Genomic DNA, 19,484 nt, shown 5'->3' with positions numbered 1-19,484 from the left:
ACCTCATCTATTATATTGTCATCTGGTTTGGAGTAATGGCACCAAGATATCACTAAATAGATTGGTTACATTACAAAAAAATGCAATTAGAGCCATTTCAAGCTCTCCATATAATGCCCACACTTCCGACCTATTCCTTAAATACAAGATTACTAAAATTTCTACGCTTTATGAGCGCCAGTTGCTGGCATCTTTGAAATCTGAAATCCATAAAAATATAACAACATTACGAGCCGTTGCAAACTTGCAGATTAACATGTCATCTCGCTCCACCCGCCACCATGAACATTGGCACGTTCCGCGACCACGTATACTAACTACGGTCTCCAGATGCTTCGAAACAGGCTGCCTAGTACACTAAACAAATATAAGCTAACGGAAGAGCAGCTGCGGGTTCTAACCAAGAAAAAATTATTCGACATCATTAACTAACCTGTACTGTAAAATTTGACTGTATTTTTTAACTAATGCACTCATTCACTGTTTTTGCACTTATCTTGTTCGTATATTTTTTTCCAATTGTTCCTTGTTATTCTTACCATCATATATATTTTATGTCCTTCTGAACTGTCGTGCTTGCTGCCATGTTGTTCGGGGAGACGGGGCCAGTCAAGCTGCCCTTGACGCAGCTTTTATCCCGTCACCCTCACCACACCTCGTACATGCATGCCCTGTACTTGTTGTGGGAAATAAACTGAAACTGAAGATGCACTATCATAACGGATGCGCGTTCATTTCTGGAGTCAACACGGCTGAAACATTCGCACTACGTACACGGAGCAAACAAAGTTGCAATGGGTGACTAAAAAAAAACGCCGGCTTGTCTTTGCTTGTCTTGACAATGGCGAGAAGCTCGATTGTCGACATCTTTTGGCATTTCACATGACTTTTGCTTGGGGCCTTTGAAACGGCCACGTGTTTATAATCCCGGAAGTCATCATCCTCTTCGTTTCGTGATAAAGTTCACCTAAAAAAAAATTGCGCATGGTGGTCCCCATATTGAAGTATTAACCATGCTACAACCGCATGATTGGTAGTGATATTTTTTCGGCGAAAAAAGCTCGAACGTGAACCTGAGTAATTTCTGAACTCACAAAAAAAAAAAAACGAAAAATTCGCATATAAGACGCACCCTTGTATAGGACGCACCAGCAAGATTTTTGAAAAAAAGACGCGTCTTATACACCGGAAAATACGGTATTCTGAGCCGCACTCTAATATGGCAAGTTTAATTTTATGACTGAAGGATCGTTACTGCATTATAAGATGTTAGCACAATGTGAAAAGAACAGGACATGCAAGTTTAATTATATCCCTCCTTGACTAGCGATTCAACTAGGCACCAAGAAAGAGGTAAATGCAAACATTTAAAGGGACACTGAGGAGAAATTGAAGTTGGCTTGTATCGACAGAATACGAGCTCCTGATTACAAAAACGCCACTCATACTGACAACAAAGCTCTTGTAACGTAGAAAACAGCAAGAACCAAAATACAGGTATCGCCGCCACAGGCCAAACTCACAAGTACAAGTGTGATGACGTCATAGGACAAAGCAGTGTTGGTTCTAGCAACTCAAGGACCCAAGAAGCCACAAATCACTGAGGCGCAGCCAATGCATGTGCAAATCTCCTTGACGTCGCCAGATGGCGCCACGTGCCCGGCAGCTACGTGCGCTCCTGAAACATCGGGACCAATCAGCGCCTGTTTTCCGGCGGTAGGCGGGCTCCCGGTATTCAGCTAGCGGTAACAAGGTACACGGTATGCTAAAGGTGTCTATTTGCGAGAACTTCGTTGACGACTTCGAGAACGAGATCCATCGTAACGCTGGCAAAACGCCAGTGCAAACGTAATCGAAGCGACTGTAGCGATGGCCGCAATAGCCGATAGATGCCTTCAACGTGCGGCCGGCGGTAGCTTTCTTTTCGGCTGCTGCTAGGCCGCACTGCTGGCCGCCAGAAATCACGGAGTCTGCGGTACGTCATGCGCACGTCATGTTTCACGTCACTTAGTCCTGTGTCGTCATAGGAGAATCCCAAGTTTGAATCAGAGCGGCGGGAAAAACTTTTTCAACTTCGAATCCAAATTTCTTAGAAATAAATGCATCTTTCGCTGCCGGCCAAGTGGCAACAAAGCCATGACATGCCGAACTATCGGATTTTACTGTAAAAAAAATATTAATAGTGCTCCCCTCAGTGTCCCTTTAAATACTTCGTGTATGCAGGCATGGGGAGTGAGGTGCCTGTACCAAATATACCAGCAACAACAATTCCTTGAACAGTGCTGAAGCCGTATTTGGCAGCCATATTCTTTTTTTTTCCGTGGTTCATTCTTTTTATGCTTTCTTGGCAATGGGAAACACTGCTTTCGATACCGAAGCCAGTGCCTGCCATTTTTAGTCATGACAACACGAGTCACGAATGGAACATGGCAACTGGTGGTCCGGTGTTGTCTCTCAGCAGCTGCAACCAGATTCTTTCAAGTTGACTGAAACAAGCCTTCCTGTGCGGCACAATGCCATTGTTATTATTTGGAGAGATAATCTATAAACCGATACAGGTAATGAGAGAAGGAACAAGCCGAAGAGGCACCTGGAGAGGCACAAGGCCTACCTGCTACAGAAAAGAAAATAGAAGGAGAAGAGATGATACAGAAACAGGGAGTCCAGAAAAAGGACGCTACGCGATGAGATAGTAGGGACTTTTAGAATAGGGTGACCCTATCGGTTAGGGGCATAGGGGAACAATGGGATGCCAGTGCGCATGCACAGGACAATAACTGGAGGGCTGTTATTGTCCTACGTCATGGAAACTGGTCGTGGAGCTCTTTGGCAACCGGCAACGCAGCCTTGCACCTTCAGTCGGTTGTTCACTAAAAAGCGCAAGGTATGTGCTATTGAGATCATGGACTGCAGCAACACAGACGAGCCATGAAAAGTGCTTTCTAAACTCATTCAACAAGCAATCACAGCGAGGGGGCTAAGCAACCGAGAAGGCAGGCGACATCGCTTTAGCGGTCTACTGGGTGGTGAGAATCATCCCGGACAATCTCAAGGCACTTCTGTGGCTGTGCACGTGTCCGCGACAGAACAGCGGCAAGCCTGTGTGCGTACGAGTAAGCAAGCATGACGTTAACACTCAGTGTGTGCTACTTCAGATGATATCAGGCCAGGTGCCCCACCCGGCCGCTAGTGCAGTGCGCTGTGCGTGCAAACCATCATGCTACATGCACATGGCTTCGAGTATACAGTGTTTCTATGTTGTTATAAATACGTGCAGTGGTCATTTGAGCGCGGTTATAACTGCTACCACTACTACTAATAATAACACTTTTTTGCATTAGGTCAACTGACTTAATGCAATGACTGTAAGGGAGTTCACTCTCACACCAGTGCAGAAAAAAAAAAATAAATCACTTCAGAGCTCCGGTTATAAAACTACTGCTCTGATGCCTTAAGAGCCCGAACAATTTCACAGTACTAAAAAAATGCTGCAAGTACCAAATTTTGTGGTTTAAAAATACGAAAGCATTGATGGCTAGAATGAGGCATAGAAGGAAATAAAATACTACTAAGTGAAACACTATTGAACGTAAGCAAATACGTAAGGTTTAAATAGTAAGCATTATTCATGTGGCACTTACTGTTGCCAATTAACGGAACTGGCAATCGGCAATGCAACAAATGGCTGCAGGAAGGCTTCCATGAAAACTTTAAAAGGGCTGTTTATTTGTAACAGAGAGAGACAGACTTGCAAGCCTGGCTGCCAAACAGCACACTGTTTTGACCAATCCTAAGACAGGTCATTAAGTCAAAGCATTTTGTTTGCAAGGCAAACAGTCTGCCACATCATGCCTCGAGGCCAGCAAAGAAGTCCTGGCTGCGTGGCCGGAGGTTGTCCACGGAAGAAATGTCCCAGAACTTGACGCGCTGGTCATGTGAGCAGCTCGCCAGCAGTTGGTCGTCACGAGACACTGACAGGCTCTCGACTGGGAAATGACCATGTGAGCCCAGCACACCGAGGCACTTGTTGGGTAGAACACTAGCCACCCTGGAAAACAAAAGCAGCTACACTATAAGTCCATGCCAGTTCAATGTTTTGTAGAAGCAAACTAGACAGCAAAAGTCAATAAAAACTATTACAACTTCACTTCTCAAGAGAGATGGCAGGTGAAAGCTTGTTAATTTGAACTTCATTAATTCGCATTTCTCCCGTGAGACTACACTGCCTCTTTGGAGATGTGGAGAGGGTAAAAATTCCAAGGACGACTACGATACTCCTAAATGCGAAAATTGAGCGCAGCTCTGTAGGTGTTTTGATTTTGCGATATACTGAGGTAAAGAATTTGAGAGATATGTGCATGTATGTACATTTACAAAGCATTCTTTATTTTCCACAGACGCCCTTGCTTCAAGTAACGCTCCTCTCCCAGACATCGAATGCCATGAAGGTGGATTTGTGGTCAGAGCAATGGATAGAGATACGTTCAACCTGCTGCACCAATGGCTGGTTCATAAGCAGACGGTTTAAACTAGGAAGACAATGCTGTGAGTGGTGTGACCGATGCAGACAACCTATCGCTTGCAACACATTTCACAGCACCACTCGCCAATGGAGCGGAGCATGGCGCAACTGCGAGGACGCAGCGCGTAGGTGCGCATGCCACTGCACACTAAACCTCCCCTACCCTAGCCATCCTACCTCCACACATGCAGTGGGAACGGTTGACGGTAATGACGGCGCATGCGGCGCGCACCACTCCAGCGATAACCGGTCGGTACAACCGGCAGAACTGGTCTCAAGGGGAGCGTGTTCCTCTCACTCTGTTCCCCCCCCCCCCCACGCGCTCGGTTACACCGACGGCAAAGGCAATGGCAACGCGGCTTAACCCACCAACGGGAACATAACAGCTGCGCTGTAAAAATGCCATGTGAGGTGTAAGGCCAGTTAAACGGGGTAGGGGGAGCTCTCTCTCCCAGAGTGCCTTGATGCATGCAGTCCCCGCAGCTGCCGTACAGGGTGGAGACAACTGTGTCATCTGCTATGGCATCCACCATTTTGGTGCTCACTCCGTAGGCAGCCAATGGGTGCCGTGCAGCTCCATGTAGAGATCGTTGTGAAAAAAGGCGTGCCGCATTGAGAAGATGAGAAGAACACAGAATCGAGCATCGGCAGTGCATGAGGTCATCAGATTGACATGGTATCATTTTTATATTCAATGCGAAATCAATGACTGCTTTAATTATGGAGTTTTAGCACTGCCAGACAGTAGTACAGCGAGTATGGCAACACATTGCCACTGGTACTATTGACGAGCATGTCTGGTTGCATTAGCCAGCTCTGCAGTCGTAGTTACCATAGTTAATGCATTTTCCGTACGATGGTGTATTCGCAGCAGTAAACCATCATCCCTGACCGCTGCATCAAAGTCATTTGGCTGCTGGCTGTATGATTTAGCTGGTTAGAAAACAGTACATAGACAAGGGGCATAAGCGGAGGTGACAGAGTAGATGCTGTTATCTTATCTGGCACCTAAGCTGCAGTGAAGGCAACCCTTTTTCCTGTGAAGTAACACTGCGGTCTTTGTGTGCAGCTAACAGCTCTTGAAGTATGGGAAATTATTTCAGATGGCTTTTTGGTGGACTTCATGTCAGACAGATCCTGCACACCTGACTCCTCCTTTCTTTGCCTCCGCACTGGTTGCATTTGTGAAATGTTTATTAATACTGTGTATTTGTAGCAATAATTATTGCATATTTCATGACCATTCATTGACGTTATTTTCGTTCTTACATGTACTAAGAATTGCAACAATTAATGTCATTTCTTCTCTTTTTGCATGCGATTTATATTGTCATATATACACTCGCCGCCTGATTTTTCAGATTCGGCGGGACCCGAAAAATGGTCCGAATAATCGAACAGTCCGAAAAATCCGCGAACTTAAAAAAAGAAACTTTTCTGCAAAAAAACCAGCTTTCAAAATTGTGAAAATCATCGCTTCCCATGTTCCACCCACTAGCGATAATATTAGACTTTACCTGAGTCATAGCCGTGCTTTCTTCATGTCCGCACCCTATCACATCATGATACCAGATAGTGCGACGCGGCCGCGGTCATGCCGCGAATGAATGCATTTGTTGCGCGAAGCAAGAACAATCAATTTGCATGGGGCAATGACGTTTGCGAAAACAGAGAGGTAACCCATGGGTAACCACCGTCTACCGCGTTTGCTGCCCCGCACTGCGGGGTGCGTCGTTCAAGCCACGGTGGACGCTGCAGCTGTCCCGCAGTACCATTTTCAATGCGATCGCGTGCCCTTTGTAGGCCATCTCGATAGCAATGGAAAGCATCTCATCATCTCGAATGGCGACAATGGAGAACAAGTAGACAAGCCTATCTAAGCCAGTCCGATTGCGCTTGCCGAGCCGATTCCATTTAAATCCAAGATGGCGCCTTTCACGGTGGCGGCAAACGGGTTGGTAGTGACAGCGATGCCCGCTCGCGTCTATATTAGGCCGAAATAACAAACTTTCGGTTGAAAAACGATCACCACAATATTGTTGGCGTCTATTTTAGTCCGAAAATTCTAATTTTAGACTCCGCAGAGTCTGAAATATTGGCTGTGAAAACGTACACGTTTCTATGAGGTGCGCGACGGTTCCTCAGCTAAGTCCGAAATATCACGCTAGTCCGAATTATTGGAGTCTGAAATATCGGTCGGCTACTGTAGTCGTGTTCCGTTAATACAACCCCGTCAATACGGATGACTTGAATTATGGACAGTTTTTCTGGGGACGAAACTTCTTCAATGCATTTAAGCCTTGTTAATATGGAGACTTGCTATCCGGACAATGAGAAAATGCACAAAGTACATTGGGGACCATGTATTTTTGTAACGCTAATATTCACGATGATAAGAACAAAATCTCAACTGCCCCAACCAGATGTATCATTTTCTGCAATTTGATTGCAGGACACCAGATATATGCAGTATAAATGTTGAAATGGCTGACAGCTAGCCCTTTTCCCTTCTGGTTTCATGCTTTATAGTGCAAAGTTGCCGAGTCAAAGCACCTTGCCATTTGCGCAATACTGCACAAATGGCTCTAAGGAAACATTCTCTGTGGCAGTCTGTTTTATGTAAAAAGCCTAATTCAGCAGCGGTCAGCCGAATGAGCCATGGTGTCATGGGATGTGAGCTGTCGTAGTAGGAGTTATGACATCTAGCCATGAGACGCCCCTCAGGTATATCATACCCGTCACTATTGGCATGTCAATCTATTTCAAGGATAATGGTGCCTAATAGCCTTGGGGTCTACCAAAATTGTGTCTAATTTCAACTTCAGTGACCATTACTACGCACAAAAGCAGACCCTAAACACGGCGTATTTTTTTTAAAATATTTTTTCTACGTGATTCATTGTCATGGATGGATCGTTGTATGGCCAACTTTGCTTGGGGAACCAAAATGTCCAAATAACGAGGCACGACTGTATTACACATTATAAAATCTGTCTGCCTTTGCCATACTTTTATCTTTAGGATGCATATAAATGATGCGTGATCATTCCTCTTCAGTTCACATTTTTTGTGTTCATATATCTGACAACAGTGTTTTCATTGTCATAGTGAATTTGTTCCCTTCTTTGTACACTTACTCTTCAAAATGCAGTTGAGTGCTGCCACACATTTTGGAAACGCTCTTCAGCACCATAAACTCCAGATGCATGCTTTGCGCAATAAAACACAAAACTTCTCATTTGGCTATCATCCAGGCTTTCGCAGCAGGTACAGCTCAGCATAAGGTCTAATCTAAGCTAGGACGATAGTTGGAATATGGGCAGTGGACTGTGCAGTCATTTTAAAATTGGCAGTGCACTCTATTGCGCCACAAGTGGTGAACATAGCAACAGCCACCTCTACTCTTTCTTGCAAGCCTGTCTTCTTAGCCTCGTGTGGTACACAAAGCACTCTAAGCCTGCAAACACGACTTCTGTATTTTTTCTAGTTGGCTGTGGCCTCTAAGAAAGTTCTGCTCTTAAGTAAGCATCAATTCAAAGTAATTTATCATTCATCGCTTACCACTCAGGACAAAGTCAGTCGAAGTTTCATTTCATTTATTTTTCCCTTAAAGGCCTGAGGGCATTACATAAGGGGAGAGCAAACTCAAGATTTGTACTAACGAAGACAAGAACATTACAGAGAAATAAAAAAGAAAAAATAAATAACACCCCCAAAATCGCCGTACATCGAGCAGAAAAGAAAAGCAGGCTTCAAGCCCCCTGTACACAGCAATGCGTCACGCAAGCCTTCTTTTCAGAGAAAGCAAAAACAAAACGCGTGACAGCGAGTGACAAGGGCGGTGCAGCATTCATCCTTATGCACACTGCAGCCAGTACGCAACAAGCGACTCAGAGCAAAGTGTTGCGTTATCCAGAAATAAATAAAAGGTACACATTCACATATAAACGAAATATCAAGAATACATTAAATGATAAATGCAGGGACAATTGTGCATGCCAATCAACCGCAATCACTTACGCAGAAAACAAACAGGCAACCTGATTGTGGGCTGCCGCTTGTCTATCAATTGTTACCAGCCCAAGCATCGTTTTCCATCTCTCGAAAAACGAGACATTCTTTAGTCACGTCACAAGCGTTTTGTGCACTGGAGCACATAATGTATTGGCATTTCACCCAAAAAGCCCATCGAGCGTGTCTCTCCCAAATTGCAGTGATCAAATGTGGAGAGCACAATGGCCGCTGTAGATAAAGCACAAAAGAGTGAAGCAAGAGAAAGGGTAACCAATTTTAACACTGTCCAATCCTTTTCTCCAGTCCTTAATTTCACTGCATGCTAACCGTTTTTTCGAAATGACTATCACCACCAGCATGACTACGCCCACTGCAGGGCATAGGCCTCTCCCATATCTCTGTCCCTGTCCAGTGCCAGCTGTGACCATCCTATCCCTAATAACCTCCTGCCACTCCCCGCTATGCTTGCCTTTTCTTGGAATCGACTCTGTTACCTCTGACGACCTGTGATTAACTTGCCTTGACATTACATGATCTGGCCAAGCCCATTTCTTCATTTCGACTGCGATGTCATTAACGCAAGTCTGTCCCCTCACCCACTTTGCCCTCTTCCGGTCTCTTAACATTACACCTATAAACTTCCTGTCCACAGCTCGCTGTGTTGTCCTCAGCTTGAGCTTAACCTTTTTCGTGAGTCTCCATTTCTGCCCCATAGGTGAGCACCAGTTTGGTACAGCTGTTGTATACTTTCTTCTTGAGGGATATTGGTAAACTACCATTAAGGGGGGGATGAGGGGATCGATGGAAACTTTTCTGTTTTTTGACTTAGAGTGATGAAATTTGCCAGACTGGCTTAAAACAGCATCAAACAATCAGATATAAAGTTTCACAATGACAGCTTTAGTAGCTTCCCTTTTATCATTGTTTATATTTTGTCCCTATGTTCCTTGCTTGTGGAAAGCCTAGCATGACAAAAAAACAAGCTACAGGTCTGTAAATGCTTTTAATATTTACTAAGAAGTGTGGTAAAAATCAAGACTCTTAATTTTTTAAAAAAATTTCTCTGCTCTTTTTAGAAAGCACAAAATACGCACCTTCTTTTATGTTTAGAATGTATCATGCTCTAATTATCAAGTAATCAAAACATGCGAGCCTAAATGGTAAATCTGAGACTGTCTTGGCGCAGATCGCATTTCATTGATCACAACAAAACAAACGGGGCAAAAATCCATGCAACCATTGCTTTGCTGTGCTACGCTTTCCACGAGCAACATATTAAACTAAAAACAAACTTTCGAGAAAACAAGCCTGAAAGTTCTGGGCTAGCACAGACTGTCTATGTGTAGATGCCGATAAATATATTTATTTTGAGCACTTAAAGTTTATTTTTGGGTCAAATATTTCAGTGAAACATAGAAACAGTGTTGGAGATACCAAAAAGTGTACTTTTCAAAAATCGACTTTTTTTGCGATTTTTGTGATCTGATCCCCCATCTCCCCTTCATGATCTGAGAGAACCTTCCAAAACCGCTCCACCCCATTCTTATTCTTCTAGTTATATTTGACTGGTGATCCTGATCTGCAGTAACTACCTAGCCTATGTAGACGTATTCCCTTACCACTTCCAGCATCTCACTGCCCAACCCTTCTGAGAATGTTCAACATTAGTTTTCTGCACATTTATTTTTAGACCCACCATTTCTGCTCTGCCTCTCTAAGTCATTAATCATGCTTTGCAATTCATCCCCTGAGTGACTCAGCAAGGCAATGTCATCGGCTAAAAGCAGGATACTGAGCTATTCTCTATTAACTCTTATCCTCAACTGTTCCCAATCCAGACCTTGGAACACCTCCTATAAACAGGCGGTGAATAGCATTGGCGAGATTCGGTCTCCCTGCCTGACATCCTTCATTATTGGAATTTTATTGCCGACTTTATGAAGGAGTACAGTGGCTGTGCAGCTGTTATAAATATCTTCCAGTATTTTTACAGAAGGCTCACCTACACCCAGATTCCGCAATTTCTGCATGATAGCTGAGGTTTCCACTGAGTCAAATGCTTTTCCGAAATCTATGAAGGCTATATATAGGGGTTATATTTTGCGCATATCTCTATCACCTGACTGATAGTGTGAATATGACCTATTATCAAGTAGCCTTTATGAAAGCCTGCCTGATCATTTGGTTGATTATAGTCTAAGGTTGTCCTGACTCTAATAGCGATCACCTTAGCAAGTACCCTGAAGGCAATGGACAGTAAGCTTATCCAAGTAATCTGAATTTTTCAAGTCCTTAAAGTCTCCTTTCTTTCGGATTAAAATGATGTTAGCGTTCCTCCAAGCTTCCGGTACGCTCGAGATCAAAGGCATTGTGTACACAGGGCGACTAGTCTTTCAAGCATAACTGTCCTTCCCCACCGTCCTTCAACAGATCTGCTGTTATCTGATCCTCACCAGCTGCTTTCCCCCTTTGCATTGCTTCTAAGGCTTTCTTTGCTTCCCCTTTTGTTATTGGTGGGATGCTGAATTGCTGTTCACTACTGCCTCTCTCGTGAACATCCTGGTCACATTGGCTAAGCATAGATTTGTGTAGAACTCTTCGTCGATTTGAACTATTTTATCCATATTGCTAATGCCACTGTTCTTTTTGTCTTTTAACGCATACATCTGATTTTTGCCCATGCCTAGTTTCCCCTTGACCACTTTTAGGCTACTTCCATTCTTTAAAGCATGCTCAATTCTCTCCGTATCAAACTTCAGTGTATCAGTCACCTGGTGCTTAATGATAAGTGCAATGCAAAACCTAAACTAGAGCAGCCTACAATCCAGCTTCAGCCTTTCTTTTGGGGGGTTCTGCTCTAAGGAATAGAAGCATCAACTAACCACTCAAGTACATCACAGGTGCCCAAATTTTGTATCTCTGCTGCCATTCCCCCTTACTAACTCATGGTTTTACATCGCATAGTAAAACACCTTGGCCAGGAAGAAAGAAACAGAGCAAGAGTACCGCACCAGCTCCCCCAAGGAATGAGAACGCACCTGATACGGCCATCGGCAGTGCCCAAGCAGAAGAGATCTTCGGTGATGGCAGCCAGGCTGTCGACAGCCTGTGAGCGCCCCATCAGCAGTCGGTCGCCCATGTTGTCCCAGCGGCCCCAGCTGAACAGGTTCACACTGCCGTCGCCTGCACCCACCAGCACTTTGCGGCCGTGCTGCAGAGAAAATTGTAGCGCCTGTTTGTTACTACGTCACCAGTGTTTTTCCCCGGAAGAGCAGGAACTTCACGGACATGTAATGCCACTGGCTGGCTGCACTTTGTATGCTCTGAGAAAAAAGGTCAAGCCAATCATTTGCAACAGCTCTTATGGTGATCGGCGAGTGCAAAGGGAAAGGCACAATACAAAAAGCATGTCAAGCAATGGCACTGATTAACAGCTGAACTTGCTAGCTTACTATAACTACCCAGCTCCACGAGAGAAAAGCTGCCTCGTGTGACACTGCGGACAAAATCAAGTCCACCAATGGATAGATTATCGAATTCTAAAGACAAAGAGACAACTCTCACTGATAGCAAAGCTTTTAAAAGCCAGAAAATGTAAAACAACTAAATACATGTATTTCAAGACTAAATTTATGCATTCGGATCTGTGAAGCCAACGTACCCTGCCATCCACTTCAAAACAGTGGTCACGGAGTTCTTTGCAGCCTTGACATCACGAACCTCATTAGAGTGGCAAAAAAAAAAAAGCTCTATTTTTAAAGAAAATTTTTTCAGCAAACAGTGCATACATATTTTGCAGCCAAACAAGCATGCTCAAGTTCAAACAAGCTCAAAAAATAGCGCCCAATTTTTACCCTTCAAATTCGAAAAAAAAAAAAGGGAGAGGGGGGAGGGCTTATTTGTATTAGGTGCAGTCAGACAGACAGATTTATTTGACATCATGTGTACACAATGTCGGGAACATGGGCAAAAAGCCGGAAAAAGCGCGGCTTGACAGGGCCCATGTTCCCTATTAATAAAGGCTACATATGTTATGAATTCTGGTAACAAACACAATTTGACAAGCAACGATTAGAAAATGGTACGAAGATCACCTTTAAAAAACACAGTTTAGTATTCAATTCGACATAGGATAGTCGACAGTCATAGTGAGCGCAGTCTTTTATTATAAATGAAATTTCATCATCGGAGCTGACATGATGCAGTTCCGCTAGATCCCTGAGACTTCACATGTTCACATGCAAAATGGGGCACTTGCCTTCAGTATGGCCAAGGAGAGAAACTCATCCTCATAGGGCTCCGACTGCAGCTGCAAAGCTCGCTGCCGCAGGTTGAAGGCTGTCAGGGTTCCATCCCCACTGCACAGACCCCACACGTTACGTTCAGCAAACCATCCAATAATTAAGCTTGACAGCCACGCACAGGTTATACACACAAGCGGTAAATGGGATAATTACTCAGCACCACTATCTCAAAAGTCCTAGTGTAATGAAATGGTTGAATCATTAGTAAAGCACCAATAAAACCTTCGCAGGGGCTAACACATTATAGAACTTACTCAATGTAACAGTAGCTTGGTTTGGGCTAGTTGGTAACAGTTCTTCGAAAACATAGCGCAAAAAGGACACGGACGACACAGAAGTGGACAGGACAGGCGCTAACTTGCAACTTTATTTTCGAAATGCCATCACGTCTAATATATAGGAGCCGATCACCACCATCAAGCGATGAGCATGCGCAAAGAAGAGCACAATCAAGATTACAGCGTGTGGAAATTAAGCAAAAATTATGATAAAATAAGAAAAGGAAAATAAAGTTGCAAGTCAGCACCTGTCCTGTCCACTTCTGTGTCGTCCGTGTCCTTTCTGCGCTATGTTCTCGAAGAACTTACTCAAGCTTTACTTACGAAGTGGCATCAAAGGGTTTCGAAACTAGCTCTGTTTGTGGGCAAATGCTTTATTTATCTGTCTTTACACACTACTATAACCTTAATAGGAATAGAGCGCTCTCAGTGTTCCTGACTGCTGGAATGTGTCCTCGTTTGCGAAGCGCGTCGAGCACTGCTTGCGATTCGCGCTAGACCTCAGCAATGATGTCAATATGACAACCTTGGAGCTGGATCTTTATCTTCGGGAAGAAGGCGAATTGCGCAAGAGCTGAATTTGGCGAGTAGAGCGGGTGTGGAAGGGAGATGATGTTTTTTTCAGCAAAGAACAGTTTCACAAAGAATTCCACGATCGCACTTTGTTCTGACATGCTGTTCATGATGGAATTGCAGACGTGGTAATGCAGCATGTGGTCAGCATAGCATCATTTGCACAGCTCCAGATGTACACAGAACAATGCATTTTGACAAACTGATTTATGAATCTTGGTGCTTCCTGTGACTGCTGCCTTGGGCTGCCTTTTGTTTTCTTTCTGAAAAACTTGTCTTTGAATTTTTAGAGAGCAGCTCTTAATAAACGCCCGTTCATGGGTTCAGCCACGTCGCCGCCGTCAGTGTAACTAAGCCAAACCACAAATAATTAATTAATTAATTAATTAATTAATGTTGCCGCGACTGAAACTCGAACCCATGGCGCCGCAAAAAGATCAGCTTTGCCAGCTACTGCACGAGAGCATTATATTATCGCAGCAGCTGATCATGCCTCATGTTAAGGCCCATTCACACTTGCGAGTAGCAGGGGTCGCACGACTGTTTTGGTCGAAAAGTGACAGTCGCGAACGGTCACATTAGTTTAAAAGCGACAGTCGCAGGACAGTCACTCGCAGCTCGATTTTCAAGCCTTGCGAATGTGAGTCACAAACAGCTGAACCAATCAGAAGCGAGCCGACCTTCTGTCAACGGCACTGCTCGCAGGCGCGCTGGGTGATGGACTGCACTACATTCCTGGCTGCCGTAATCTTCGCTAAGCCTAACCGGTTTCACTTCTATGCCGCATAGCAGGGCGCTTCGGAATTGGCCGGCACTATAACAAAGGTGCTACTCTCGTAACCACTTTACTGTGTGAACCCCGTCTGATAATAAAATAAAGATATGAAGATACTCTCGATTTCCGCGATGCCTTCAGAAGCAGAACAAGCAAATGCCAGGCGATCGAGCCGCCTTTGACAGCAGAACCAAAGCTGCTATGAAAAGAAATGTGCTTGAATCCAGTAACTCTGTATTGGCCAACGACCCTCAAAAATGATTAATTTTTGAATTCCTATTTCCCAGGGCATGGTTTGGATGCAACAAAAAATGCATTTTTCTGATGCTAGCGGCCGGCATCCAGGCTGGCAGGCCCCTTGCACGATCGCGGTGCACATCGCCACGACATCCTCTACGCTCAGGTCGTCATAGCGCATTGCTTTCGAGGACCGAGAGCGAGCACAGTAGATGCGGCCAAAGCAGACGAAACTCTTGAAAGCGTGAAAACGACGTCATTCGCAGAAGTTCTCATTTCAAACGAGAATAGAATGAGAAGGCGACCCGCGGGTGGTCCTAGCAAGTGTGAACAACGGTGCTGTCGAGCTGCTTCATAGTCGCAAGCAGCTGTTGGTCGCATTCCCTTTGAGACTTGCAAGTGTGAATAGGCCTTTAGACTACAACACATTCTCGCACTGTGTACTCTGCACAGCGTTGCCTTCAGCTAATACTAACATCGAACTTATATTGTTGCCAGACATGCCGATGACCCAGTACAGAAAAACAATGAGCCTACACCTACTACAAAGCTGCGCTCACATTTCGCATTAGGGACAATCATAATCGTTCTCAGAATTTTTTTTGATACCTCCTCGTATTTCCTGCCTTCCATGCATGCTCTGGCCCTGTAGGCAACAAAGTTTTGGGTATATACAGGACACCAAAAGTGATCCTTGAGAGAAATGCCACAGTAAGAGGCATTGTATAGTTACATACTGAAGGTGCATACCTCCTTTCTATTTTTTTTTTAAACATGTACACCTTTTAAATCGTCTTTGTGGATATTGTAAAGAAGCAAGTACCATATTTACACATTATAAGCCTACCTATTTCTTAAAGCCTGAAAATCCGAAGTTGGGGTGGGGTCGACTTACAATCGTAACCAAAACATGGCATCATAAATAAAGGTGAGACAAATGAGATATGGGGAATGCTACAGTGTGGCTGCAAATTCATGTTTGCTCTGCAGCTCTACCTAGTAGCATTTGGCTATTCTGCACACTTGTTCGAAAGGATTTTATTTATTCATTTATTTTACTTTCAACTGCGCAATAGGTGCTCAAGGGAGTGTCGGTAGCTGATGGAAGGGCTGTTGTGCCAATCGCGGTGGCACCGCCACTCGGAACGGCAGCATTTACGGAGAGCATCAGTAGCTGATGGAAGAGCTGATGGTGCTCATTCATAGTTGCTCTTTGGCTCTGTTTAATGCATTTGAAGACTGCCGGCCATGTTTTACCAGTTTTTAATGTAGCGCTTCGCCATCTGTCATTTGTGCTCCGGGTCTGGCAACGTCTGGTGCTCGTTCACAGTTACATCCAAGATGGCTGTCATTCTTAATGCCGAAGAAACGAACTGTGCGCCAGGCCACGAGTTTGACATCTCAGAACGAGTGATACAGGCAGGTGTGGCGGCTGTGGTTCTGCACCCACAGAAGATGCTGCCAAATTTCATCTCTGTTTTGTGCTTTCTTGATCGATTGAAAGCGCACTTTGAAGTCTCGTAACAAACAGCCCCTAGTACATAGATACTAACTTAATTGTAAGCAAGTATCCCTTGCAGCAAGGTTTAGTTGCAGGTGCCCTTGACAAACCACTGGCTGTTGCACATACTGCAATTGTGCAAGTGATGTGCATCAGGTGCATGTGGAAATGTTGAATGCGTGGCGGCAGCAGATCTAGCGATGCCTTTCCCAGAAGGGTGAGCAAAGGCTGACGGTATGCCTCAAATGTTGCTATGAGGCCACGGAGGTGTTTTCGAAGTGTTCAGCTGTCCATGTTAGTGCCAGGGCTTCTTTTTCGACCTGTGCGCATCGCGTTTCTGCCAGTGTTAGCGACCTCGAGGTGTATGCAAATGGCCGTTCATATCTATCTGGCTGCTTGCAGCAGAACTGAACCCAAGTCATAAGCTGATGCATCTGCTGATTCTGGATAACACTTGGCTGAGCGCTTGTCTGAACAGATCTTTGATGCTCATAAAGGCTACTTCCTCAGCAGGCTCTCCCAGATACACTTAAATGTCGTTTTGAGGATTAAAAAGTGCCGTCTTTTCGGCTGAATGTGGCAGAAACCTTGCCAAATGATTCACCATTCCCAGAGTTCAGCAAACTTTGTAACTGTCTCTTGGCGGAGGAAGAGACTTCACTGACTCAGCTTTTTAGGGTTTAAACGAGACTTTGGGACATACTAATTGGACATAAATGCCAGGAAGGAAGCAGCAAATGCCCATCAATGAAGACCCTGTGGCTAACGGCATCTAAGTACCTGCTGTTGTGGTGATGCAATCAATCAACTTAGATCAGCCAGACACCAGCAATGCCAAGCTAGCCGGTGCAAGGCAACAGCATGACATAGGTTGACGCCACTGGTTGTGAGCACTCCTATGAGGGACACCGCTTTGTATGCGAGTTGTAGCTCGGTATAGATGGGGATGCCTTTCCTATAAGTAAACAGCAGTAGAACACTAACTAGGCAATGAAGAAAAAAGGAACTGTGGATGTGGTGCAAGGGAGGGCACATTCTCAGTACTTATGTACATTCCCATCGAGCACTGATGTCAGACTCACAAATAGAGACAATTTTGATGTCTTAATCACGAGAACAGCATGAACATGCTTTGAATCACATGATGTCTAATGGTGTTCTTCACACACGCTACCATTTCTAAGACAGCGTTGCTTTGCAAAAAGCAGGGCAAAATCTTGCCTTTCCACAACTCCTGCTACTTTCGACGAGTTACCGAGAACAAGCCAAAGCCGGCTGACAATTCTGGCGAGCTAAGCGAAAGAGCAACGTGTAGGACAGGTAGGTCTTGCCACTGGCAACACTAATATGACTTCCCATGCCAAGCACTAGCTTGGGTCTGGGAGTTGAAATAGGATATAGAAGACATAACCAGGCAAAGCAGTACCTTAACCCTTTCAGGTGCCATTTTTTGTTTTCACTGAAATCAATTTTTTTTTTCACCTAAGTAGTATATTCAGGCCTCAAGAAAGAGAATTTGTTAGTTTTCGAACGTGAAAGACCAGCAGGTCAGTTCTTACAACAATGTGGAGAATTCTGTACAAAGTGTCAGATTTGTTAGAAATAATAACATCGAAATGTTCTCGTGTGTCAGGTAAACACCCTAGGGATCGTGGAAGCGCTTTGTGTTTCGAAGATTCACATTACTCTCGAAATTTTGCAAAAATAATCGATGTTTTCACTCGCGGCAAAAATCTGCCTGAACAAAAACGGCGGACAAAGTGCTACCCAGCTCACTCTTATGTGAAATATTATCTACTGCATTCGCTACATGGTACAAAAACGCAACTTATTTGCAACAAGAAGAGTGCTCCGTTTGACTGAAATAATGAAATCACTGTTAAGTGCTCCAGTTTCTCAGAAAAAGCTGTAAGTTTGCCGCTTACACAATTGTGTACAAAGCGCCTGAAAGGGTTAACAACACAAGTAGTGTTTACTATGGTCCTCAATAAGTTGTGCAAGGCCCACATGATATGCTTTGACACACCTAAGCAGCCAGCTTTCTTTGCAGAATGGATCAAATCAAATTAAATTATGAATTGCCTCGCACATCCTTAGCAAGCTGACTCTTGCAGGGTGCTCACCAAAGCAACACTTTCAGGCATCCTTGCAGACTGACCTGGTGGCCAGCAGGACTCTCCGGTTGTCACCAGCAGCCAGATCACTGATGAAGTCATCACTCTCTCGGCAGTCCATGATGGCGGTGTTGCGCCGCCGATCCCACACCTGCAGAAGCAATCACCAGTGCATCTGGTGACAACCTTCACCAGTTTCCACTCACTGAGACACAACACACTTTGCCCATGAGTGAAACACATTCCAAAACTGCAATGTTGCACCAGTTATACAGGGGTACAAAATGCAAAGCTTCCCAAAGCAGGTAGCCCATAATCTGTATTGACATCTTCCTGCTAACAGCTCTTAAGTTTTCCTCTCAACCCTTTCCCATGTTTCTATCCATAATTAGATACCTGTTATACGTTTTCCTGCATCAGAATAGCCTTGTTGTCCCAATGCAAACAAAAACATTACTACTAATTGCCGTTCCTCTACATATGGAGAAAAGAGCACTGAAGTCTACACCCTGAAAATGAAAATAAAGCAGCAGCATAATGAAATATGGCTGACTGTGCAATGACACTGTCTATGCGGCATCACGCTAGCTGCAGTGGTTTCTAGCAATTCAGCAATTCCAATGGGAAAAGAAAAGCTGCAGAAGAAGCCCCGGCTTTTATGTAACTTAATTCAGGGCACCCTCAAATATTTCTATGAGCCTCAACTATCTGTAAGAAAACAGGATTACATATTTTCGTGAATCACACTGCACCAAAGCCTCAATGACATGAAAAGGTGATTGCACTTGCTACATATCAAAGCCAAAGCTAGAAAGTATCACTTGGTGACTTCGGCAGCTAATCAGCGGCAGCTAATCAGGAACATTTGCTGCTTAATTCTTGATTTGGACATGTCTGTACTGTATTAGTTGCTTTCATACTTATCGCATTAAGTCCACTATCAAAACAAGCTACCCTGCCCTGAACTGACCGGATACATCTGCATTCTCCCTCATGGAGCAAATAAAGATTGAACTTAACCGATAGAGTCAGTATAGTGAGAAAAAGAGCATGCTTCATGCAAGAGATCACTTAAATGCGTGAAATACCTTGACATGGCCATCATCGTCGCCAGAGGCCAGCAGGTTATCATCCACGATGCAGAGACTGTAGATGGCTGCACTGCA

At 44.4% G+C, this 19,484-nt stretch overlaps 1 protein-coding gene across 2 annotated transcripts in view; it reads right to left on the bottom strand.

Annotated features, from left to right (window-relative positions):
- Window positions 1–3,706: 3,706 nt before the first annotated feature.
- LOC149371645 (WD repeat-containing protein 55) overlaps window positions 3,707–19,484 on the bottom strand; it is a 55,275-nt gene continuing 39,497 nt past the window's right edge. For both annotated transcript variants that reach the window (XM_089565890.1, XM_089565889.1), the window contains exons 3-7: window positions 19,407–19,479; window positions 18,363–18,469; window positions 12,795–12,894; window positions 11,575–11,747; window positions 3,707–4,048 (exon numbers count right to left, since the gene is read on the bottom strand). In XM_089565890.1, the coding sequence (XP_089422016.1) occupies window positions 3,847–4,048; window positions 11,575–11,747; window positions 12,795–12,894; window positions 18,363–18,469; window positions 19,407–19,479 (655 nt within the window). In that variant the 3' untranslated portion in view covers window positions 3,707–3,846. The remainder of the gene's footprint in view (window positions 4,049–11,574; window positions 11,748–12,794; window positions 12,895–18,362; window positions 18,470–19,406; window positions 19,480–19,484) is intronic.

The sequence above is a fragment of the Amblyomma mixtum genome, chromosome 1 (assembly GCF_055824585.1).
Source record: "Amblyomma mixtum isolate Tamu chromosome 1, ASM5582458v1, whole genome shotgun sequence".
NCBI classification, from domain to species: Eukaryota; Metazoa; Arthropoda; class Arachnida; order Ixodida; family Ixodidae; genus Amblyomma; species Amblyomma mixtum.
This window is presented reverse-complemented; position numbering and strand designations above follow the sequence as displayed.